Source organism: Amaranthus tricolor, chromosome 14 (genome assembly GCF_026212465.1).
Source record: "Amaranthus tricolor cultivar Red isolate AtriRed21 chromosome 14, ASM2621246v1, whole genome shotgun sequence".
NCBI classification, from domain to species: Eukaryota; Viridiplantae; Streptophyta; class Magnoliopsida; order Caryophyllales; family Amaranthaceae; genus Amaranthus; species Amaranthus tricolor.
The window spans coordinates 12,048,231-12,074,579 of NC_080060.1; the positions used below are offsets into that span (position 1 = coordinate 12,048,231).

Consider the following 26,349-nt stretch of genomic DNA (forward strand, 5'->3'; position numbering starts at 1 on the left):
ACATTCAAAGTAATCTCGCACGGTCTTAACATCCTTTGTCTTAACCGGAATGTTCATGAGAGTCCCGAGTATCGCATCGCATACATCTTTCTTTATATGCATAACGTCAAGACAATGCCTAAACTTATAGATCTCTCCAATATGAAAGTTTCCAAAAGATTGATTCTTTTTTCCATATTAGGTCTTCACCCCCGCTTGCCCTATTTTACAAAATACAGTCTCAACTCCCTTAACCTGTTCATAAACCTCATAACCGGTCAACAGTCGACGAGCTACACGGTCCTCAACCTCCCCGTTGAACATCTTCTTTTTACGATATTGGTGATCTCGTGAGAGGAACTTTCGATGGTGCATGAATACGTGTTTGCACTTAAGAATCCACGTGGATTCCATGTCATCGATACATATTGGGCATGTTTTCTTCTCTTTGTTCTTATACCCTTATAAGTTTCCATATCCCGGAAAATCATTAACGGTGCATAAAAGCATTGCACGCAAGCTGAACTCCTTATTAGCATATGCATCAAACACGGAAACGACTGCATCCCAAATCTTTCTCAAATCCTCAACGAGAGGTGAAAAATATACATATATGTCTTTGCCAGGTTGTTTAGGACCTGAGATAAGAAGCGAAAGCATAATGTACTTACGCTTCATACACAACCAAGGTGCCAAATTATAAATCACTAACAGTACCGGCCAAGTACTATGTTGAGAACTAATATTGCCGAATGGGTTCATTCCATCCGTACACAGTCCGAGCCTTGAATTACGAACTTCATCCCCAAAAGTCTTATGCAACCTATCAATACTCTTCCACTCGGGAGAATTAAATGGATGTGTGAGCAAGTGACCTTTCTTTACCCTATCTACATGCCACCTTAAATTTAACGCATCTTTCTTTATAGAAAACAAGCGGTTGAATCTAGGTTTTATTGGAAGATACCACAATATCTCCGCCGGGGGCCCTTTAGCATCCCTAGCCCCTTTATGCTTGTAACGCGATAACCCACACCTAGGACACTCTTCTAAGTTCACAATCATTCGGACACGCATGAATCTTCTGGTACTCTAAGCCGAAAGGACACATGAGCTTTTTAGCATAATATGTCGACTTTGGAAGTTCATTTCCCTCATGAAGCATTTCACCTAACGCTTCTAATAACATTGTTAAACTAGCATCACTTTAATGGAATTTTGACTTAATGTTGAAAATTGTCAACACAGCTGTTAGTTTGGTGAACATTGTACATCCAGGGTACAAAGGCTTTTGAGAAGCCTCTGTCAACAAGTCAAAAACACGAGGACGTTTTCCTAACTCTTCCTCGACTCCCTCCATCATCTCATTAACACGATCTACATCCTCATCGACGTTCTCTTCATCTGCCTCATACCCATCAACACGATCTACTACATCCTCATTGACATCCACATTATTGACATTCTCAACAATACTTTTTTCTTTGTAAACTCCTTCCTCACCATGCCAAACCCAAACATGATATAGAGGCCTAAACCCACGTCGAAGTATATGCTCCTTAAAGATATCAACACTATCTACTTTTGATACATTGCCACACTTGACACATGGGCAATAAAAACCAACTCCCCCGTTCTAACTTGATGTACAACGGTAATGCTACAAAATTCTAATACGCCGTCAATTAAAATTCTGGCGTTTCAATGCTTCCATACATCCAAGAACGAGTTTTTGTCATCCTAAGTGTGATTAATTAATTCAAAAAAAAATTAATACACATTACATACATTAGTATATATAGTTACATAACCCTAGTTATCCCAAATTCACCCTATTTAACCCTATTTAATCTTCATATTATTTAAACTATTCAAATTATGTGTATTTTAATTAATTAACAAACTACATACATAATAAGTAAACTATTGTGATTATTTATACATAAGTAAACTACATACATAATTAAACTACATATATAATTAATTAAACTACATACATAATTAATTAACAAATTACATGCATAAGTAAACAAAATACATAAATCAAAATAATTAACAAACTAAATATAACAACTTGAAAAGAATGTAAAACTTAAAAATTAAACAACTTAAATAACTTAAATTAAGAACTTGAAGAACTTTAAAAAATGCAAAACTTAAAAAATAATCAACAAACTAATTATAACATGAAAAATATAAACAGATAAACATATCAAACAAAATCAAAATAAAAATTATACCTTGAATTTTCGTGGGTTTTGGGTTATGTAACCTATACAATGAAAAACAAAATCAAAATTAGCATAAAAAAACTAAGCTCTAAAACACATTGAAGTTAGAACAACTAAAAATAAGTTTTAAAAGATTATACCTTGAAGAAGAACAAGAACTAAGCCCAAATTTCGTGTGGGTTTGGAATGAAGCTTGAACAAGAACAAGATGATGATGAAGCAGAGTGGGTTTTTTTTCGTGTGGGTTGAAGAAGTAGAGTGGGTTTTTTCGTGTTGAACAAGAATGAAGCTTAAACAAAAACAAGATGATATACAAGATGAACAAGAATGACGCAGCAGTTTTTTCGTGTTGAGATGATGATGAAGCAGAGGTTTTAAGAGGGCTTTGGAATACAACAGTACGTAGAATGAAGCAACAGCGTATGCAGAAGGTTTTGTGAAATATTAGAACGTTAAAAGGCGGGTTTAATTTTTTAGAGGAAGCTTAATTGCTGCAGGCATACAAGAACCGCAACATATATGGATTTTTTAATTTATTAAAAAGACTTATGTGCTGCGGGTTACTAGGAACCGCAACATTTGCACTATTTCTTTTTGCGTGATTCTTTTTTGCTATTTAATGCTGCGTCTAAAAAAAACGGCAACAAATGACATGCAGTAGATACATTTTTTTCCACTAGTGGAATGACTTCGATACAACACACAACCATAGTGCGTTCTATACTACTTAGGAATTTGTTCTCATAGTCTCCTAACGCTTTCATTCTACTTGCGTATATCACTATTGTAACTATTCGATAGCTTAGTTTACTTTCTGGCACTCCATAATTCTAATGCGATGCATATAATCATGAAATATTGATAATACCTTGAAACGATGAATATGATAATTAATTACTGCGTGTATGTACCTGTAAGCATCACTGCACGACCAAAAGTTACACAAGTCACCCAACTAAGGTTCTACTTTCCTCTTATGAATTGGGAACATATACAAGTTAGGAATAGAACTAATAAATTCCCTTAACTACTTTGTCATACCAACTAAATACTAAAGTAACCAATATCACCCATTCAACATGAGTTTTCAATTACTCTAGCACGCACACAACTCATTCAATATTAACTCAACATAACATAAGTCTTTTCATTAATTTAAAAGTAAAAGTATATGTGAATCGTTCCTTCACATCAACTAATTTTGAGCATATCGGTTCACGTTACCCAAAAATAACTAATCACAACTAAGCCTTACAATTTTAATATAACACTGATATAACGATAAGGCAAATCTTAGAGTTATTGAATCGCAATATTATTTGTTACATTATCCAAAGCTAGCAAAATTATGATCAAACAGCACGACTAGTAACTTTAGTAGCTATCAACAATGCATTGACGCTATGCTCATGGCTTACTAATATCATGTATTTATAACTTCAATAACAAGCTAATAAAGGTATTTGTAATTCAAAACAATTAAATCACTAACCATTAACAACTATTACTCCCAATAACAATTAAAACCACTTCTATAGTCTACTACAATCGCAACCATCTCCAACTAAATCTATTATAATCATAACTAACACAACCAGGCCTTAAAACAACTTGTGAAATTATCCAATTAACCATCACACCACTAATATATAACATAAGAGCACACATCATTAAAATTTCATCCCTACCTTAAACCCTAATTAATTTATTGCTCAAAGTCACCACCTTTTACTACTACCCATAATAATATTTCCTGAAAAAAATTGATACACAAGCAACACAACTCATAAACTTAATAAAATTCTAATTAGAAACTAGGAAAATTACTTAGAGCAAAGATAAGAGGCTTACAGTGGGGGAACTAGAAAAGGAGTGAAGACTAGGTCGTTGTGGAGGATGCCAAGTAGCTAGACAGTGGCTGCTGGTGGCGGCAGCCTTCACGGCAGCAGGTGGAGGCCGTGGTTGCAGCAGAACCGACCGGTGGTGGCGGTGGGATAGCAAGCTGGCGGCAGCAGTGAAGGAGGAGAGGGAAAAAGAAATAGGGAACAAAGAAGAAGGAAAAAAAAAAAAAAGAAAAGAGGGAGGCATGTGTCTCTGAATTGTTTGGGAAGGTTTGACTTAAAAACCCTAGCTCCTCTTCTTATTTTATTTGTTTAATTATTTTCTAAATCAACCTTCTCACAAGGCCGAACTAAGAAAACTCACATTTATTTTGTTTCTTTTTTATTATTTTTATGCGATTATAATAATATAATTCGAACCTCTTTATTTTAATAATCGCAAATTTATTTTTAATATAAATATGTTAATGTGTAAAGTCGTATATGAATGAAATTTATTCAAACTAAATCAAAAATAATTTTGTATAATTATAAAATCTCCAAAAGTTATTAAAATATAAAACAATGACGTCTCAAAAATCTCGGGATGTTACACTCAAGTAGAGTGATCTTGTAATAAGTTTATCAAAGCCACATAATATTGTAATACTTTTAAAGCCCTAATAATTATGAACACCAATATTTATATGTCAGTAACACAAAATAACAAGTCTAAGTAACAAAATAACAAGTCTCACCGTTAATCTAGATATATAAATAGCTCTAAGGTAGCAAGAGTTTTCATTAATAAGATAAGAGTCCCATCTCCCACACGCGCTATTCAAAAAATAGTCAGGTTATGGTTAAGAATCTCAATTTAATCATTAGGAAATAAAAAACAAGAAATTATGGCCCAAAGAAATTAAGAAAAAAATTAACACAAAAATAACCATTAAAAAACGAAAGAAAACATAAAGCATAAAATGAAATTTACGAACAATAACATACAAACTGGAAAAACAAAAATCTATATATAAGATATCATCAAATATTAAACAACATATGAATTATTAAAAAATTTAAAGATGTTAGAAAACTAACGAAAAATGAATGATGTCGGTTGCTTAATGTTGAAGGTTGAAGGTTGATGGTTGAAAATTCAAGGTTGAAAGTTGAAAATTAGTGGAAGACATTGAACAATAACCAAAAATGAAGATGAAAGTAAAAAAAAGAAGAACATATATAGTTAAAGTGAAAAAATAAGAAGAAAGTGAAAGTAAAAATTGAATATGAATTTCGGAAACTATAAAAGTGAAAAATTGATAAAGCAATTCATGACATTTTTTGGCTACGGGTTATGCCCATCTCCATCCCGTCGCCATCTTATTAGGCTACGGGTTATGCCTATCTCCATCCCGTAGTTATCTTTTTTGGCTACAGGTTATGCTCGTCTCCATGCCATTGCCATCTATTAAACCGCGTATTTTAAAATTTTGAAAAATTTACTTAGTTTATTATTTTAATTTTCAGGTTTGTTAATTATCGTATTCAACTACTAAAATTAAAATTTTGGTTATAATATGAAATTCAATACTTATATAATAATATTATAAAATATTAAATTTAAAAAATAAAATTGAGGAAATTTATTAAATACTTTTATAAATTCAAATCAAATTAAAATATTTTGATTCAAATAATACAAATACAAAAGATGCTACAAATTTAATTTCCTTCAACAGAATCACTATAATAATCAATATTGTCATTTTCTATAGTATTTTTCTTCAAATCAACAAAAACAACAGTTTTTTGTGGAAAAAAATTAGTGTAAATCGAAACAAAAGAATTTCATTGCAATTTATAGACCAAAGTTCCTTCCTTCCATGATTTTGAATTCTCACAGAATATTAGTGGCTATGGGATGGAGACGAAAAATGCTCGTAGCCAGCTTATAGGACATGATGGCGACGAAATGCAATGGAGACTGAAAATACCCGTAGCCAACTTTCAGGACAGGATGTAGACGGGATGGAGACGAAAAATTCTCGTAGCCAACCTTGGCAACGGGACTCTCCTGTCTCCATCCCGTAGCCAAGCTCGGCAACAGAATGTCTCCATCTCAGTTTTTCTTTTGTAGTGATTGGCTAAAGCCTAATTTAGGATTCTTGTGGAGGACTTTTAGAATCATGTAGAATCGGTAGAATTTAATGATTGTAGTTGCAATTGTAAGATTCTAACGATTCTAATTGCGATTCTAAAATTTGAAGGACATATTTTCTTTATTAGGTTGTATTTAAAAGGTTGCTTTATTAATTTTATACTTTTAAATCATTAATATAATATTATAATATATAAAGCTTGATAATAAATCCGAACTCCATTGGAGGTCAGAGAGTATGAATCGGAGCAAAGTTGGAATATGCTTAATCTGACTCCGAGTGGAGGTGAACCAAAAAACATAATCCCAATTTTATCCGAAGTAAAATTGGAGGGTGAATAATTTGAGTCGAGTCCGACCCATTGCCATCCTTACCCATACACAAAACATCTACAATATATAGTCTTGTAATTTACATTATATCTTTTTGTATTAAATTTCTAATCACTTGTTTACAATTAAGATCTCGAACTCGAGATTTCCTGCAATGTAAGTAGCAGTTGCACAAGAAAAATCCTTGAATCATATGGCTAACAATTAAAAGTCTATCTTTAAAGGGGTTGTTAGACAGTAGAAGATCATACTTTATATTTTGTTTGAATCGTATGGCTAACGAAATTTTATTTAAATCATTTAATTGCATACTTTCATAAAATTAATTTTTTATAATTTTTAAATATATGTAGTTTAATATATAAATTATCAAAGTTACATAATAAATTTTGTAAAAAGTTAAATATAGCAAATATAATGAACGAAGTAAATATAAAATAAATTAATTTTTTATAATTTTTAAATATGTATACTTTAATATATAAATTATCAAAGTTACATAATAAATTTTGTTAAAAAATTAAATATAGCAAATAAAATGAAATATGAAAATATAAAATAAATTTAGCGGTAAAGAATCACAGATGGTACTAAGTTTGGTTTCAAAAGTCAATCTAGTTGTGCAGTTGTTACGTGTAGATAGCCTTCTCTGCATAGTCGGCATTTTTCATCATCATATACCATCATCATGCATGCCCATCCCAATTCACAGTTTCACACTAGTAGATTCCCCAACTAGTACTAGACTACTAGTAGTTCGTTACACTTCGAATTTCCAAATTTTTTTGGAGGTTCCCTAATATGTATAAGCCCCAATTACGTTCATTATAATCCTAATGACAATTTTTTACTCTTTTAATTCATTTAGCTATATTTAAATAAAATAGATTTTATATAAAAAAAAACAAATTAAAAGAGATATACCTATAAGATTTAAAGTTATTCGATAAAAAAGCAAAAATCACTTGAGAAACTAAAATATGGTGTAGAGTAGGGCTTTCAATTTTGTTACTCGGTCGAGTTTTAGGTCCATTTTATCGGGTTTGGATTTAGTCAAGTTCGAGTTTTGTCTGGTAATCTGCCGATTTGATTCATGTCAAATTAGTTATGGGTCAAAACGCGTTAGGGTCTACATCGGTACCATGCCGAGTCAATAACTTTCAGTTTGGGTTTATTATTGGTTGGGTCGTTCATACAGTTCGAGTCCAAGTCAGTTATACAATAAGTCAAATCGAGTTTTTGTTAGATAACGGGCCGGTTCATTATTGGTTTCGAATTAACTTTGATTCGTGTTAATTATGATTTGATTTAGATCTGGTCTATTATATCATCCTTAGCTAAACAAAACTTGATTTACTTAAATTGAACTTATTTTTAGGATAACAAAATTTGTTTAAGTTGAATCAAACTTACTTTTGGTTAAACTAAACTTCATTAAGTTAAATCAAACTTATTCTTAACAAAAACTAAACCGAATTCAACTGAATAAAATTTATTTTCATATAAACTAAATTTGGTTAAACTGAAGCTAACTTTGTTTTAGCTAAATTATACATGATTTTGCATAATTAAACATTATTTTTAGCTAAACTAAATTTGTTTAAGTAGAATCAAATTAATTTGCTTTTAGCTAATCTAAACATGATTCAGCTGAATTAAATATATTTTTAGCTATAACTATATTAATCAAGTACAAGCAAAATATTTTCAGCTTTATTAAACTTGATTTAATCGATTAAAACTTATTTTTAGTTATATCAAATTTCATCTAGCTAAGACAAACTTAATTTTAGCTAAAAAAAAAACATGATTCAGCTGAATCAAACTTATTTTTGGCCAACTTAACTTCATTAAGCTAAATCAAACTTATTCTTAACTAAACTAAACTTGATTCAGTTAAATTACAAACAAAATATTTTCCGCTAAATTAAACTTGATTCAATTGAATAAAACTTATTTTTTGTAAAATTAAATTTCATCTAGCTAAATCATACTTAGTTTTAGCTAAAAAAAAGCATGATTAAGCTAAATCAAACGTATTTTTGGCTAACTTTACTTCATTACGCTAAATCAAACTTATATTAGCTAAAGTAAACTTAATTAGTTGCACCAAAACTATTTTAATTTAACCTAAATTTGATTTAGGTGAATCTGTTAAGAGATATATGTAAATATCTTCTGCTGTAATTAGTTCCTTAATCCTCTCCTCTAATTGTAGTTTTTTTCCATAATTATAGCCTAGAGGATTGCTTATACTGTGTATATATTGATACCTTATTGTATGAAAAAGTCAAGGAAAATATTCCCAATATTCTTCCATGGTATCACGAGACTAGGGTTCTCTCATCTCTTTCCGCTGCGCCCTAGCTCTGTATTCCGCCCATCCTCTTCTCTGTCCTTTCTCAGGCCACCACCATGTCATCCTCTAAACACTCTTTTCATCCTGCTCTCACGGTGTCTAATATCAAGAACCACGTTTCCATCATTCTTGACATGGATACGGAACAATATTCCACTTGGGCGGAATTGTTTAAGGTTCATGCAAAATCTCATAAGGTTTTGCATCATATTATTCCTCCTGCCAAAGGCAAGGAAAAAGCAAAAACAAAGGATTCTTCGTCCACTGATGATGATGATGAAGATATGTGGTCCACTCTTGATGCCACAGTCCTTTCTTGGATTTATGCCACAATTTCGAATGATCTCTTGCATACTATTATTGAACCTGATGCAACTTCCATGGAGGCATGGAATCGATTGCGTGACATAATCCAGGATAACAAGCATTCTCGTGCCGTCACTCTTGAGCATGACTTCTCCACCACTCAAATGGCGCACTATCCTAATGCTTCTGCTTATTGTCAGCGATTGAAATCGTTGGCTGATCAATTGCGGAACGTCGGTGCTCCGATGTCCGACAATCGTCTTGTGCTTCAATTAGTTTCTGGTCTCACATCCGCATTCCGTGGTGTGGGTACTCTGATTCGTCAGAGTGACCCCCTTCCGCCATTCTACCAGGCTCGGTCCATGCTTACTCTCGAGGAGGCCGGCATGGCCAAGGAGGCGGCAATGGGCTCGGATTCTGCTATGGTGGCTGCTGCTCCGAATGATGACTATGACTCGTCCTCTGTCTCTGCTCATACAGGACATTCCAAAGGTCAGCAGGGCCGAAAACATCAGGGAGGCCGAAAGAACTCCGGTGGTGGTCGTGGGAACGGCGGTACGAAATCAGGCCGTGGTGGTTCCGGTGGCAAATCTGGTCGGGGCAATGGTGGTCAAGGTTCCGGTCAGCAGCAACAACAAGGCGGGCAACAGCAATGGTCTCCTGGTTGGCCACCATACCCGCAGTACCCTCAATGGGGTTGGCCACAATAGCCTGCTCCTCCCTGCCCATTTCCCACGCAGGGTTGGGCCCGTCCTCCAGCAAACCGTGGGCCTGGGGTATTGGGTCCGAGACCTCAGCAAGCTTATATGGCTTCTTCTCCAACTGGTCAATCTACTTATGATCCCACAGACATTGCTTCAGCTATGCACACCATGACCCTTAATCCTCCTGATATGTCTTAGTATATGGACACTGATGCAACGTCTCATATGACATCCTCGAACGGTAATTTTTCGTCTTATTTTAATTTGAGCAATAACTCTAGTGGTATTCTTGTCAGAAATGGTCATTCAATTCCAGTTCATGGTTATGGTCATACTTGTTTACCCCCTCCTAATCCTCCATTATCTTTAAATAATGTTCTCCATGCTCCCAAAATCATTAAAAATCTCATTTCTGTTCGCAAATTTACAACTGATAATTCTGTTTTGGTTGAATTTGATCCTTTTGGTTTTTTTGTGAAGGACTTTCAGACGGGAATGCCTCTCATGAGATGTAATAGTCGGGGTGATCTTTATCCTCTCACTTCTTCCATCAACACTCAAGCTTGTTCCTCAGCTTTCACTGCCATCTCGCCTTCTCTATGGCATGCTCGGTTGGGTCACCAGGGAGGAGCTATTTTAGATATTCTTAGAACCAATAAAAGTGTTGATTGTCATAGTCGTACTAGTTCAAGTGTTTGTCGTTCTTGTGTTTTTGGGAAACATATTAAATTGCCATTTGAGTCTTCTAATTCGAGTACTATTTCTCCTTTTGATATTATTCATAGTGACATATGGTCTTCTCCAATTTTGAGTTGTGCGGGTCACCGATATTATGTCTTGTTATTGGATGATTATTCTAATTTTTTGTGGACGTTTCCGTTGGCTAGAAAATCTGAGGTTTATGAGAAATTTTTAATTTTTAAGGCTCATATTTCTACCCAATTTGAACGTAATGTCAAGACCATGCAATGTGACAATGGGAGGGAATTTGATAATACCCCTTTTTGGGATTTTTGTAAAAAGAATGGAATGTCTTTCCGATTATCTTGTCCTCATACCTCACCTCAAAATGGGAAAGCCGAACGCAAAATAAGAACGATTAATAATATCACCCGTACTCTTCTTTCCCATGCTTCGCTTCCTCCATCTTTTTGGCATCATGCTCTTCAAATGGCCACATATCTCCTTAATATACTTCCTAGTAAACTTTTGGGAAATCAAACACCTCTTCAAGTTCTATATCATAGGGTCCCTTCTTACTCTCATCTACGGGTCTTTGGATGCTTGTGCTATCCTCTTTTCCCTTCTACCACCATCAACAAGTTACAACCGCGGTCTACCCCTTGTGTCTTTTTAGGCTTTCCCCCTAATCACCGTGGATACAAATGCTATGATCTTTCTTCAAAAAAAATCATCATTTGTCGTAATGTAATTTTTGATGAGAATACTTTTTCGTTTGCTACGTTGCATACTCCTCCTGCGGATGCCTATGATTTTATGGGTGATGGGTTGTCTCCCTATGCTATTTTCCACTTACAACATCCTGCTGATCCAGACAATCCAACCTCCATTCATCCTCCAACTCCCCAACATGATTCTCTAGCCCACTCATCTCCTCGTGTTGCTGACCCTAGCCTACACGGCCCAACCACAGCCTCCTCTCCTCAGCCGGCCAACTCTCTAAACCGGCCCACATCTCGACAGTCTTCATCCTCACCTAACTCCCCTTCCCCACCCATAGCTCAACATGACACTAGCCCAATTTCTACTATTCCTCCTCCTACTCCAATTTCTCGTCCCCGTATGATCACAAGGAGTCAGCATGGTATTTTTAAACCAAACAAAAAGTACCAAGCTCATGTTACCATGACGAGGTCCCCTTTGCCTCGTAATCCGGTTGCAGCCCTTCGTGACCCGAACTGGAAAATGGCCATGGATGATGAATTTAATGCTCTAATTAAAAATAAGACGTGGGAGTTGGTGCCCCGTCCGTCTGGTGTTAATATTATTCGGTCTATGTGGATCTTTGCTCATAAAGTGAACTCTAACGGTGATTTTGAGAGGCATAAAGCCCGTCTTGTAGGTGATGGCAAAACCCAACAGGTGGGCATTGATTGTGGTGAGACATTTAGCCCGGTTGTCAAACCGACTACTATTCGAACGGTTCTCAGTCTTTCTCTGACTAAAGACTGGCCAATTCATCAGTTGGATGTGAAGAATGCCTTTCTTCATGGTGAGTTACAGGAAACAGTATATATGCATCAACCTTTGGGTTACAGGGATCCGTCTCATCCAGATTATGTATGCCTCTTGCGAAAGTCCTTATATGGGCTTAAGCAAGCACCCCGAGCTTGGTATAAGCGGTTTGCGGATTTTGTGTTGTCTATTGGTTTTACTAATAGCGTCTGTGATAATTCCCTGTTTATTTTCAGAAAAGAGTCGGAAATGGCATATATGTTACTGTATGTTGATGATATAATACTCACTGCCTCTTCAGATGCTCTCCGTTGCTCTATTACGGCCCTACTTAGTTCGGAGTTTGCTATGAAGGATCTTGGTCCTCTGAATTACTTCCTTGGTATTGCCGTGACACAACATAAGGGTGGTATGTTCCTGTCGCAGCGTAAATATGCCAAGGAAATCATTGACCGTGCCGGAATGTCTTCTTGTAAACCTTCTGCTACACCAGTTGACACCCAGCCTAAACTCAGCTCTACGTCTGGGGTTCCATATGAGGATCCGACTCTATATAGGAGTTTAGCAGGTGCTCTTCAGTATCTGACTTTCACTAGACCAGATATTATGCCGTTCAACAGGTGTGCTTACATATGCATGACCCGCGGGACGATCATATGCTTGCTCTTAAGCGGATTGTCAAGTACATTCAGGGTACTTTAGATCACGGCGTACATCTATACCCCTCCCATTTTTCTGATATTGTTTCATATACTGACGCAGATTGGGGTGGGTGCCCCGATACGCGGCGATCTACATCTGGTTATTGTGTATTTTTGGGGGATAACTTAGTTTCTTGTTCGTCGAAACGGCAACCTACTTTATCTAAGTCGAGTGCTGAGGCTGAGTATCGTGGTGTTGCTAATGTTGTCTCTGAGTCGTGTTGGATTCGTAATCTTCTCTTAGAGTTACATTGTCCAGTTAAAAAGGCTACTATGGTGTATTGTGACAATATGAGTGCTATTTATTTGTCGGCTAATCCTGTTCAACACCAACGTACAAAGCATATTGAGATGGATATCCATTTTGTACGGGAGAAGGTTGCACGCGGAGAGGTGCGTGTCTTACATGTCCCCTCTCGATATCAAATAGCGGACATCTTTACAAAGGGACTTCCAAGAGTTTTGTTTAACAATTTTCGAGACAGTCTTAGCGTCCGTAAACCTCCCGCTTCGACTGCGGGGGTGTGTTAAGAGATATATGTAAATATCTTCTGCTGTAATTAGTTCCTTAATCCTCTCCTCTAATTGTAGTTTGTTTCCATAATTATAGCCTAGAGGATTGCTTATACTGTGTATATATTGATACCTTATTGTATGAAAAAGTCAAGGAAAATATTCCCAATATTCTTTCAAACTAAGATTTAGTTAAAATATGTTTGATTTAGCTAAATGAAATTTATTACTCCTTCCTTTTCTTAAAGAAGTTCTCACTTTTATTTTTGGGTGTTTCATTTGTGGTTTTCATAAGAAATTTTTTAATAATGCTTATGGTACCCACATATCATCCACAAATGGTCCCTACATGTTTCCCACTAACATTAGAATAACATTTTATTTATTTATTATGATCCCTATATTTTTTCAACTAACTTTCTTTTAATATATTTTAATGTTTATTGTACTCACTTTTTTCATCAAATTTATCATTCAATACTCTCTCCATTTTCTAATGTTCATCCCGTTTAGAATAATCTATTTTGAACAAAGAAATTTGATTAAGATTTTTATGACATATATAGATGATAAAATATATTCATGTGAGATCTCGTTAAATTCGTCTTAATGTAGAATTTTTTCATATATTTTTTATAATTTTTTATAATGCGTGTTTAGAGATATTAAAGGCTCAAACTTTGCTATGAAAACTATACTCGTGAACATTTTTTATTGGAACTTTATTAAGGAACGGAGGGAGTATTAACTAAACTAAACTTGATTCAACTAAATCAAATTGGCTTTTGATTGAACGAGGGGTGATTTTTGAACTGGCTTTTGGCTCTGTTTAATAATCGCTCGTTGGTACTAACAACAGACGATTACTAATCTAAGTCAAAGTAAACTCAAGAATCGCCCCTGATAGTAACAGCGGATGATTATTGAGTTGACTTTGATTCAGTTATCTCTTAAGTTCAGGTGAAAGACACTTATTTTGAACACGCTTACTTTTATACTCACTCTGTTTCTTACAAAAGTTCTCATTTTGCCATTTTGAGTGTTTAATTTGTTGTACTCATAAAGAATCTTACCATTTATATCACAAATTTGGGACAAAAATAACCTAATTCAACTTTATTTTAATATTTTTTATAATGTTATGAGTAACTACATATCTTCTACTAATTTTATTTTAAAATTTTTATATTTCTTATGATCCTCACATGTTTTTCACAAACTTTAAAAAACATATTTTTATTAGTTGTGATTCCTATAATTTTTTCACTAAGTTTCTTGTAATAATTTTTTTTAATATTTATAGTCTCCACTTTTTTTCATCAAATTTATTATTCAATTAAATAATATATTTATTATCTAAAATATTTTATTTTTCTTTAAATCCTGTAAATATTCCATGTGAAAATTTTAATTAGGGAATGGAGGAAGTATTTTATTATTATAAAAGTTTTTTTTTTTTTTTTTATTCATATTGGACCACATCTTTAGAACAATGATTCGATCGGATCCCGTCTGATATGAGGTTTTACATGGTTTGATTGTTTAGGAAATTCCAGGCCTGATTTCTGATCAGGTCCGTCAAACATTGCCACCGCCGGAATCTTCTCTGCTGTATCGTACTGGTAATCCCTGTTTTTCTCTTTTAGTTCTTCACTAATATATCAATCGTTAGATAATGACATTGTAATAAATATAAAGAGAAGAATTTTGTATTGAATATTGTTTTTTTAAGAAGATGAAGATACAGTGTATATATAGGAAACCTAGTAATAAAGGAAACTACTAACAATAGGAATATTATTAACAAAAATATAAAGATCACAATACTAGCTGTTGAAAGGATCATTTATAGACGCAATATAAGAAAGATAATGAGCTGTAGTTATTCATCCTTAATAATAAATTCAAATTTCAATAGATTTGAACAAAGGTATAATTTCAGATTTGGATTTTAGAGGAGAATCAACCCCGTATGGAAGGAGCTTTTTGATCTCATTGAAGATCTTCGCCGCTCCAGTTCTATTAACAATTCTTACTCCAGCTTGTTACTAAAAACTTTTGATTCTTATTTTTCTCTCCCATTTGATGTCGTTTTGTTAGTAAGATTATATTTTGATAATCTTGTTTAGAATTAGGATGATATTAATTCCCATAATGTTGGGTTATTTTTTTTTGATATTGCTTGATGATTTCATATGCTTAGATGAGATTATGAGAGGATTTTATTGGTTGCAGCCTGTAAAACACTGGAAATGATTGATTTCTAATGGTTTTAGTTAGGTTAATGCTATAGAAGACGCTAAAAGTGGGCATTTCAAATATTCATCAAACATGAGGCTCATGAGTTCGTGATTTAGTCATGGAATTTCCAAATTAGTACTATATTCGTGGCACTGTAAGAACTCAGCGGATGGTGACTACCTACAAAGGATTAAGATTCACTGCACTCTGCACAAATCAACACAAGTCTTTTCAGATGCACATTGTCCTTATTTTTGTGCATACTGTGAAATTTTCATGAGGTCAACCGTATTAAGATTACTACATGCTACAAGCTTAACTGTGTAGTTCTTAGCAAATAAAACAAACATGTATCTTATTTATATAATTAGTACTTTAAATACTTTTTAAATCTCAACATAGGGTATCGATATTGGGGAACCTATTTGATGCTATAATCATGCCCTAAGGAATGCATGTAACAAAGCCCTTTTGCACACATTTTTGTGATAGGTCAATAATGGAATGGTGAAAAACCACTTATCCAAAGTTGTTAAAATCACGATCTCAGATTGTGAATCATATGATTTTACGATTTCAATTGCACCTATCGAGTTGAATCGGGGTTAAAATCGGTTTGGGTAAAATTGCTGGCAAAATCGTTAGAATCGGGGGTAAAATCAATTTTACAAACTGGGCATTTTAAACGACAATTCTTAAATAAGGCCATGCGACAATTCTTGACCTATTTGATACTTTTAAATTAGAAGAAACATCTTTTCACATCTTCTTTTCACTTTTATTTGTCATTTTCTTCAATTATTCTCTTTATTTTTCTTCTTTTCATATCTACTCAAGCTTCTAAGTAATTCTTTCCCAACCCTACTTGTAAGTGATTTTTGTAATGCACTTAAATTTAAAGTATTGGAAAAAAAGTTTCTTAGTGGTAAAAATTAATCTGTGCACTCTATTGTCTAGGTTTTTGTAGACTGACTAGACTAAGTCAATTTGTCTGTTTTTTGTTAAATGATATAGAACTACAACTAAGAATTAGATATTTTATGAATTATATTGCAAAAATAATAGATAAAAATGAATCTAAGTGTATTTTACATTGAAAACATCTCAACAATAAATACAAACAACAATTACGTCTTAAACTTGCGAAACTTGTAGAATCGGTCGATTTTACGATTCGACTTTACGATCCGATTCTGAGAGTTGCTTTCAATTCAAAGTAAAATCCCGATTTTAACAACCTTGCATTTATCATTTGGTTTTGGGGGTTTTGAGATGGGATTGTCCTAGTTTTTCCTATTTGACTCTAAATGTTTGATCTTGCCATGATTTGGGTAAAAAGAGTTCCTTTTTATGTAACGATGGTTTTGTTCTCTCCCTTGCTTGGAGGACTTACATGATGTGATCTCTATTTATCTGATTGTTTAAGTTTCACATGGACATTGGATAGAAGTTCCTGTGCTTCTAATCATTACGGGTCGATTGAAATATATGTTCCATTGTGAAGGCTGTGGAGTTAATAATTTATTAAACATAGCAATTGAATAAGCAATCAGAGGATTGCAAACAAAGCAAGTTTCGGTTTTGTGTTGGTTTAGTTATGTTTTTATTGGTGTTGAGTATTCTTCTTGGTTATGAAAGTAGTACTTTCTTGCTTTGGTTGTCAAGCACTCAATAGTTTGAGCTTTCTTGTTATTTAAATGAGAATATGAGATACGTAAGTTAATGTGATTTAGCTTGATTCTAGGTGACGCATATTTTACTGTGAATGAACTGCAAAAGACTGGAACAAGACTTGAGTGACATAACTTTTGGGAATATTAGCCTGGTTGCAGTTCCAGAAAAGCTTAAGAATTTGCATATTTAAACTGATTCAATTACAGACTCAGTCTTTTGGTTATTGAGGTCTCTTTAGTTGGGATCAAAGCTTAAGAAAGGATGGGTGTGAAGCTAGTCTAATATGATCTCTAAGTGCATAATTTAACAAGGTTTTTTTTTTCTTAGTCCTCAATTTTTATTTTTCTTTCATACGGGTAGTCTAGAGAATCTCAACAAGCAAGAGAGATAATTATTTTTCCTATAGGTGATGAGAATCGAAACCCTATCACAAGGATGTAAGGAAACATCCCTCAACCACTAGGCTAACCTAGGCTCAATGGTAATACCGTACGACCTTATTTTGAGGACAAATTTGCTTAGCCTTGTGTTTCCATTGTCTGATAAAACTTAAAACTGTTATGCAAGAGAGCAAAAATGGATTAAACAATTCTTTTTTCTTATTTATATTACTCATTTGCCTTGAAATAGGCACGCATATATATAGTGTTGATCCTGCTCTATACTACTAACTTCGTATTTACCCTCTCATTGTAATCTGTACAAGAGTAAACAAGTTTGAGCTAATTACATAGCACTGTATAATGTGTATACATTTTATACAAGAACAACCTCCTCCTTCTGACTGCTCTTCTCTTTTATTAATCCTACATAAAGGTCTGTCCCGCTCGAGTCACTTGCCGAAAGTCTACGACTTCGACCACCTTCGGACATGCTTTTAACAAACTCTACGAAATGCCTCCAGCTATCTCCTTCAAACAATCTTTTATTCATCCTCAAATATGTGAATGCACTCAATCCACTTCCTGACTGTGACTTGCTGGTTGCTAAAACCTGTCCATATGCACCTGCATCGTATCTCTCCAAAGCATTTTCTCCAGCGAGTTCTACCTCTGCTGTTCGAGTCGCCATTTTCACTTGCTGCACCAAACCTTCAGGGGAGCAGTGATCGGGTTGTTCCCGATCCTTCATTTCCATGCATGTAAAGTTGAACACAACTCCATTCTTAGCGAACATTCTAGCAATCGGTAAGTATCCATCTCGATCTCTTGTGTTATAATATCCTGCTGTCAATTCAGCTGCGTGTGATCTTGTTTTGTAATGCCAGTGGATTCCTGCTACTTTCCCAGACAGTTTTGCACCGGTTTCTTTAAATATGGCATTTGCAGCTGTAAGGATGGTCTCACCATGCTCAATTAGTTTCCTGCTGTACCATTCTAGGAAGAACTGTCCGTAAGGTGTATTCCATGTTCCATCTCTTTGAAAGAATCCAGTATCTTCTGGAAACTGTTTATACTGCCCTGAATCATGTGGCCCACTTCTTCCCCATTCTGGCTGTCCAATTGTCTCGGCTGCTGCTTGCAATGACGCTTTCATATACTGTTTTTTGATTGAAAATGCGTTAGAAAGGTATAATTAAAAGCTATGTTACTTGAATTTGGGTACTGATTTCGGATACGGGTACATACCCAAGTGTCATATACATCTAATATTTAATTTTACGCCTAAAATGCAGGGTCTAAATGTCATATCAATGTTCGAGCATTAAGGATTGTACACGAGTAGATGAAGCAAATAAAAATTCCGAGTAATATAGATTAAAAGACCAAAAGAAGGAAGTAAACTAGATGAGTATCGTCTGTCAATTTTTATTAGGCGATCCTATATGTTTGGAACTAAGGTTTTAGCATTGTTATTGATGGCGATTTTGCCTTTTCTGACTTGTTGAAAAACAAAAATGTAATTATTTAAACTAGTACAGTAAATTTTGGGGTTGATCGAAGTTTTTACCTTATCATAGCATTGAAACTCTCCAATCCCTGGAAATCTCCAAGTGCCATTGCTTTCTGGGTAAGATGGATATCTTAGCTCCCCACATGGTCCCATCCCTACTTGAATTTCCTGTAACATTAATACAATTTGGCTTTGTCAGTAGATATTTTCTTATATTTATAGATGTTTACTTTTACTTTTTATTTAATTATTTTATATTGGCAAAAGCTAATGAAAATTTTTGAGCGATAGTATTATAATTTAATGAATAAATTATAAAAAAAATAAATAATAATATATAAATTTGAAGTTAAAATTTGAATTTTTTTATATCTTAACTTCTTGTACAAATACACAAAGTATCTAAAATTTAAGTTATTATTAGTTTCTTATAAGCAAGCAAAATAACATTATAATTCAATATACATATATAAATTAAAAAAATTTCTTGCTAATATTAATGAAAATAAATTATTTGTTGATTTGTTGAATATTTGTTTTTAAAGTCTTATGATTTTTTGTGGAAAAATAAATATTATTGCAATAAGTGTTTTTGAAATTAATTACTTTAGTATATAATACAGATATAGATAAACACTTAAATAAGGTTTTTTTGGATTTTTATATGCAACTTGCTTTCTAGCCTGTCTATCTACCTTAATTTCTCCCTTCTCAATTAAACTAGTTTAGAATTTATATGGATTGCATAAATTTGACCAAACCTGAAATTTTTTAATCCGTCACTCGAAAATGACTTGACTCAGAACACTTAGAAAAAACTGGATCAAATTGGATCGAAATCTAAATCCGACTATTTTGACCCGTATTAGTTTCACGTTATTATTTTTAGTTCTACATTATTTTTGGTTAGAGGTAATAATATTTTTAATTAATTTTAAAAAATTTGCATTCAACATATCTTCATTATAGCACTAAATTTGATATATTTTCTTTTTAATATAGTTTTCAACCAAAACAAATATAAATTATTATTTATATTTCTATGTTTTACATTTTTTTTGAGGTGGATGAGAGATTTCACCCAGTTGCTCTTATGCCTTATCTCTTAATTATGTGGACTTTGGACAAGTTTAACATCTGTTATTTGTCTATTCCTGAAACTAAAACAACATAAAATTCTTTTCTTTAACTAATTGATGAACCAATTACACATATTATATCTTTGTAATTTTAGTCATAGATATTATAAGGTGTGCATAATGAAAACAAATAATAAGGTAATAAGTGGGAATTTTTAGTAGCTTAAAATCTTACCACAATAACTTTTCCCAAATAATCTCTAAATTTGTCACGGAAGCTTCTCATGTAGTCCGAGTAGACTTGAATTGGTGTTCTTCCTCTCAGTACTGCCAATGAATCACAGCCCAAGGAAATATATTCTGGATTCCTCCTTCCAGATCTGTCTGTGTAAACAAGGTCTGGATTCTTGTTCATTTCTTCTAGTACCCATGGCGGTAAAGGGATACTGCAATTTCGGATTTACCCGTGTTTAGATTTATAATTTTTTTATTTCGGCTTATAATATATATAGTTTATATTAATAGATTCATTGAATTAATTATATGTATTTTTTATTTATTTAAAGTTGCATATAATATATGCTAATATGAGTTAATTAAAACTTGATCTCTTTGTTTCCTAATAAAGTTTTCATGAAAAATATTTTTAAAAATTAAAAAAAATAAAATATTTTAAATAATAAATATATTATTTAATTGAATAATAAATTTGATCTTTTCCTTTCCCATTTTCTAAGTCTTCCCCAGCCCCGGGGGAGCGAAGCTATGACATAAGGAGAAATACGTTATGAAAAAGAAACCGGCCATTTACTAATATGGATCACAGTTTAATCCAAGCGGTCCCACTTGTTATTCACCTAGCGATTGGATTTTATTTTTCCGTTTCGAGGATTTAAATATTAAAAAAATATTAAAAGAAAGTTAATGGAAAAATATGGGAATCACAATTAATAAAAATAATGTTTTTATAAAGACAGGGGGCAACGTGTGGGGACTATAAAGAATATAAAAATGATAAAATGAAGTTAATGGAAGATATTTGGAGATCATAGGTATTATAAAAATATATTCAAATGAAGATGAATAATGTTATTTTTGTCCAAAATTTATAATTCCTCTGTTCTCTAATGTTCTCCCCATTTGAAATATTCTACTTTAAAGAGAGAGAAATTTAATTAATGTTTTTGACACATATTTAAAAAATAAAATCTATTCATGTGAGATCTCATCAGATTGGTCTTAATATATATTTTTTTATTGTGTATTTTTTATAATTTTTTATTATGTGTATTGATAGATATTAAGATTTAAAATTTACATTGAAAACTGTGCAAAAAGTAGATAGGATGAAAAAAAAAACAAAAAGCGTAATATAAATAAAAAAATTCTTTATGAAAGCAACAACGGTTGAAATACCATAAAATAGCAAATAGAAATTTCTTTGAGAAATGGAGGGAGTATATATTACCTGCAAGAATCTCCTACGTTTCCTCCACATTGATGGAAAGACATTACAGCTTGAAGCTTTAGACCATGCCTTTGTACCATCTCCACCAACTCGACATAACCATCCCAGTTATACTTAAAAGGCCCATCTTTCTCGACCAATCCCCACCAAACATCCACCATTACACCTTCAACACCAGCAGTTTTTAGTGCCATAATACTTGCATTCATCGCCCTTGGCTTATTTAATGTTCCAGCAGCAGATATAGTATCTAACGGCAACATCACGTACACAGGCACCCGTGTTTCGTTCGTGTGATGTGGGGTTGCTAATTCATGTAGTTTCTCCCATTTCTCATTATTTCTGCTTTCTAAGGTTAAAACTTTTTCAGCTGTGAAATAATCTGCTTGTAGAGAACTTATTGCACGAATACCATACGAAGATTTGATTCGTGCAATATGTATCATACTTGGGATATCTTCAGAAGGTTTTAATCTTCTGAGATCTTTGAGGAATAGATTTGTAGAACGTAATGTAAGAGTCATTTTTTTGTGAATGAAAAGAAGGGTAGATAAAAATAGAAGGTTGAGTTGAGAAAATAAGGATTTGAGTTTTTATTGATAAGATAAAGACTATATATAGAAGTATTATATGGGAGTATGTAAAAATGCGTTGAAGTAAAGATAAGTCAGCTTTTACTTTTCCAAGTCATCTTTCTGAGTTCTGTATACGCGGATGTACCTCTTAAACCTTATCATAAATTCTATTTGTGGGATCCAAAATTATTACTTGTTTAATTAATTTTTTTAAAAAAAATTAATGGCCACCATTGATGAATGCGTCTTTGCCACAGGTTTATATGACAGGACTTATCCACTTTTGCAACTCTTGAGTAGGCGTGTCTATTAGTGTAGAACAGGTTATTACCTTTTATAGTAATTTTAAAAAGAATGCACACGGTCTCATCTACTCTAAAATAAAATTATATTAGATTAAAATTGATTTGAAAAAATTTCAAAGCGGATTCCACAGTTACCATACCGTCCTATAACGCTCGAAATTGGTCTGCTCTAGGGTTTTTCGGTTTTAAGATTTCTTTCAAATTATTTTTCTATAAATAGTTTGTTCCTATAATTACCAAATATAATAAGTGGTAATTATTTAATTGCATCAACATATTATAAGCATATATTAACGTAAAAAAACTACATCTCAAAATATGTAGGTAGCGATCTGTTTTTAAAAATAAAAACTACAATATTTAATTATACTAACGTTTTCTATCTGGTTTGGTCTAAAGAATAAAATATCAAAAGTAGACTGAAAACTGTAATTTAAAAAAATAGACCAAATTGTTTAGACTGTACGTGGACTAGACCAAATACAAGTTAAAAACTATGATTTTATCAGGTTTGATTTGCGATTTAGACAAAACTTTGTTCAACCATAAATATTATAGAACTATATTTAGTGTAACGATTTTTTATTTTTAAAATAAGGTTATCAATGATATAAATATATATATCAAAATATATATATAGTCAAGTCTTTAAAAAGTTAAGGGTTTAAATTAGTGTTGTATTTATATTTGCTTTGAATTTGGTAGAATTTAGAAATTGAATATGGGAGCCAATAGATTGTTAGTAGAAGTTATTTCTTCTATCTTATAATAATTGCGTCATTTTGATAAATGTTGTGAGTTCTTTTTAGGTTAACGGGGTGTCAAATTAAATTGTAAAACTATGTTGAAGAAGTTTGTTTTCAACACACGTACAATTAGGTTTTTGCTTATGTTGTTGAAATTCATCGCTCTCAAATGCTTGGCTTCAAAAAGCTCAACTTGGACGGACGTTGGGTGGATTGTCTTGATAGGGTAGTTGAGAAGATTCCGTGGTAAGATTTAAAACATCTTATAGCACCCAAAGGCAAGCATCCTTAAAAGCCTTAGCGCCATTTATGCATTAGAAGCCTATTTGATGTGTGTACTCACAACATATGATGTCGCCTCTGTTATTCCAAAAACCTTTTTTGTTCTTTTTTTATTGTACTTACAACAAGTTGGTGGGGAGTAGAGCAACAAGCTATGCACCTACACCCTTATGAATACAAAAAGTTAGTATGTGGAAGATGTATGCCTTAGATTTTTTCCTACTTGAGTTACTCAAGGAAAAAAAATGCAATCCTCAAGTGCGTCTTCGACTAACTCACCGAAAGTCGAGAAAGCAAAGTGGATGAATTTCAATGGTTTTAGAAAACCCTGTACAAGGAAAAATCACGACAAAAACTCTGACCTATACTAACAGGCCCGCCAAGTAGTTTCACCTCCGCATGAGGACGAGATATGTAAGGTGGGAAGACTCCAGGTTCTCTACTCCTAGGATCCTCCCTAAGCCTGAAAAGTATAATCTCGTCCACATTGAGAAACATACCACGAGATGGCACATGAGAACCCTTAGGTACTTCTTTTTTATTTTTATTTTTCTTCTAGGTTTTTTCTACATTTCTTTGAGGGTATTCAATAAATTTTTTGAATTTTTGGGTTTTTGACATTTAAAGAGCTTCGCCTTGCATTTAGAGCTTAGATTCTGAGGACCCTTGGCTTCTTAGGATGCTTTACACCTTTTAAAACTAAGCTAAACGATACCAAGCTATTGCAAGAAATTGTTTTACAATTCTAAAGGCCAAACGCTTAAACAAGGGTTAAAATGTGTAAATAACTTGTTTTCGTGTAGCAATACTTTGGCCGACTATTTTGGTAGATGCAAGTAAGTGGCTTGAAGCCATGAGGTAAGAGATGGATTCTATTGAGAAGAATGGTACTTGGCCTGTGTGAAAGCTCTCAATAATAAGAGGATAGTGGGGTGCAAGTGGATTTTCAAGAAACAAAAAGAATTGTGTATTGAGTTTGGCCCTATCTACAAGCTAGAGTAGTTGCAAAAGATTATTCTTAAATTCAAGGTATTGACTTTCATGAGGTGTTCTCTCCGGTGGTGAAGCGTTCTTCAATTAAAGCCCTACTTACTTCATTGGCAATGGAGGAATTGGAGTTACATCAATTAGATGCAACAACATTTCTCCACGGTGAATCAAACGAGAAGATCTGCATGAGACAACCAGAAGGTTTTTGAGGTAAACGGTAAGGAGGACTATGTGTGTGGCTTGGGAATATTGTTATAAGGCTTGAAATAATCTCCAAGGCATCGATACAGAAGTTTGATTCCTTCATGTTATCACATGGTTTTTCACAAAGCTCATATGATAGTTGTGTCTATATTTAGAGCATTAGTGCGGGGTCCTTGATTTATCTTGTGTTGTATGTAGATGATATGCTAGTTGCCTATAAAAGCATGCTTAAGGTGTAGGATTTAAAGGAGCAATTGTCAAAGGAGATTGACATGAATGATCTTAGAGAGGCAAAGAAGATTCTAGGAATGGAGATTTTTAGGGATAAGAACAATGAGTTCTTATATCTTAGTTAAAAGAGATACACATATAAGGTGTTGAAGAAGTTCTCTATGGACAAAACCAAGGTTGTTTCTACTCCCCTTGGTTCTCACTTCTTACTCTTTAAAGATCATTTCCCTCGGACGAAGCAAGAAGAAGATGACATGAGGAGTGTTCCATCCACAAATGTCGTCGGAAGTATTATGTATGCTATGATGTGTATTTCGACCCCACATAGCTCAATCGTGCACATGGTAATTATATACATGGGTAATATGGGAAAATGACATTAGGATGCGGTGAAATGACTTCTTATATACTTGAAGTGTACATTGGATATATCCTTAATTTGGTATAAACAAGACCAGGTACATCGGATGTATGCCTTAAGTTTTTGATTTCAGAAAAGACCAGGTTTAGTATTCACTTTGGATGGTACGACGATTAGTTGAATGTCTTCTCTACAAGATGTGATAGCCCTACCTACAAGACCGAGGAGAAATATATTGCTATTGTGAAGTCTTTGAAAGAAGCAAAATGGTTGAAAGGTTTTATAGGCGAGTTGTGTCCAATATTGGGTTGATATGTCTATATTGTGATAGCCAAAGTGCAATACATTTGGTTAGAAATCAAAATACGTTTCATATGAGGATCAATTATATTGACATTAAGTATAACTTCATTTGTGATGAGATGCAGTCGAAGAGGTTAACTTTGGTCAAGATTGCAATGTAAGACAATCCTGCGCATATGATGACAAAACCATTACCATATGCTAAGTTTAGTCTATGTGTAGACTTAATTAGACTTGCTCCATTTAGTACGTGATTGGCTAGTGTTAGAGTGAAGATGGAGTCTATAAGTGATGCATGTGATTTGCATAAAGAAGGAGAATGTGATTTTCTCACCAAGAATCGTGTATGTGGTTTACGTACTTTTGCTAGCTCTCAATGATGTCTTTTAGATTGTTTTGGTGTTGATGTTGGTAAGTCGTGTTTGAGATGTTTGTCTTGCAGACTCAAGTCAAGGTGAAGATTGTTGTGATTAAGGGTGTGACTTTGGTCCTTAATCCATGTCTTAAAAGATTATGCAAAGAAAAGGTTAAAAAGGGGTATGTTTGGAATAAGATGAAAAGGTTTTAAATTCTTTTATTTTAGTATTACACTTGTCTTTTCTTTCTTATATTCTTACATGTAAATGATTAGGTCCTATGTATTATAAATAGGTCAAATCACATAGTTTTAGGTATATAAGTTTTCTAACCCTCT

At 33.5% G+C, this 26,349-nt stretch overlaps 2 protein-coding genes across 2 annotated transcripts; one reads left to right on the forward strand and one right to left on the reverse strand.

The window, feature by feature from the left end:
* The first annotated feature begins 8,939 nt into the window (after positions 1-8,939).
* On the forward strand, positions 8,940-10,091 carry LOC130799300 (uncharacterized). Its single transcript, XM_057662402.1, has 2 exons — positions 8,940-9,885; positions 9,949-10,091. Exons 1-2 carry the CDS (start codon positions 8,940-8,942, stop codon positions 10,089-10,091), a joined length of 1,089 nt encoding a protein of 362 aa, XP_057518385.1.
* Positions 10,092-17,795: 7,704 nt separating this feature from the next.
* LOC130799647 (beta-amylase 3, chloroplastic-like) lies at positions 17,796-22,253 on the reverse strand. The gene is made up of 4 exons (XM_057662814.1): positions 21,659-22,253; positions 20,426-20,636; positions 19,169-19,279; positions 17,796-18,757 (listed from the first exon to the last, which is right to left on the reverse strand). Exons 1-4 carry the CDS (start codon positions 22,180-22,182, stop codon positions 17,975-17,977), a joined length of 1,629 nt encoding a protein of 542 aa, XP_057518797.1. The 5' UTR covers positions 22,183-22,253; the 3' UTR covers positions 17,796-17,974.
* Positions 22,254-26,349: the final 4,096 nt, after the last annotated feature.

What these genes read in the sequence shown, in the direction of transcription:
- LOC130799647 (XM_057662814.1), bottom strand. Translation starts at nt 22,182, where the DNA reads ATGACTCTTACATTACGTTCTACAAATCTATTCCTCAAAGATCTCAGA. An exon ending in AACGTAGGAGATTCTTGCAG is followed by an intron (nt 20,637 to 21,658) that starts GTAATATATACT and finishes CCGAAATTGCAG; the next exon opens with TATCCCTTTACCGCCATGGG. An exon ending in ATTTGGGAAAAGTTATTGTG is followed by an intron (nt 19,280 to 20,425) that starts GTAAGATTTTAA and finishes TTAATGTTACAG; the next exon opens with GAAATTCAAGTAGGGATGGG.
- LOC130799300 (XM_057662402.1), top strand. Translation starts at nt 8,940, where the DNA reads ATGTCATCCTCTAAACACTCTTTTCATCCTGCTCTCACGGTGTCTAAT. An exon ending in CCCGCAGTACCCTCAATGGG is followed by an intron (nt 9,886 to 9,948) that starts GTTGGCCACAAT and finishes CCCGTCCTCCAG; the next exon opens with CAAACCGTGGGCCTGGGGTA.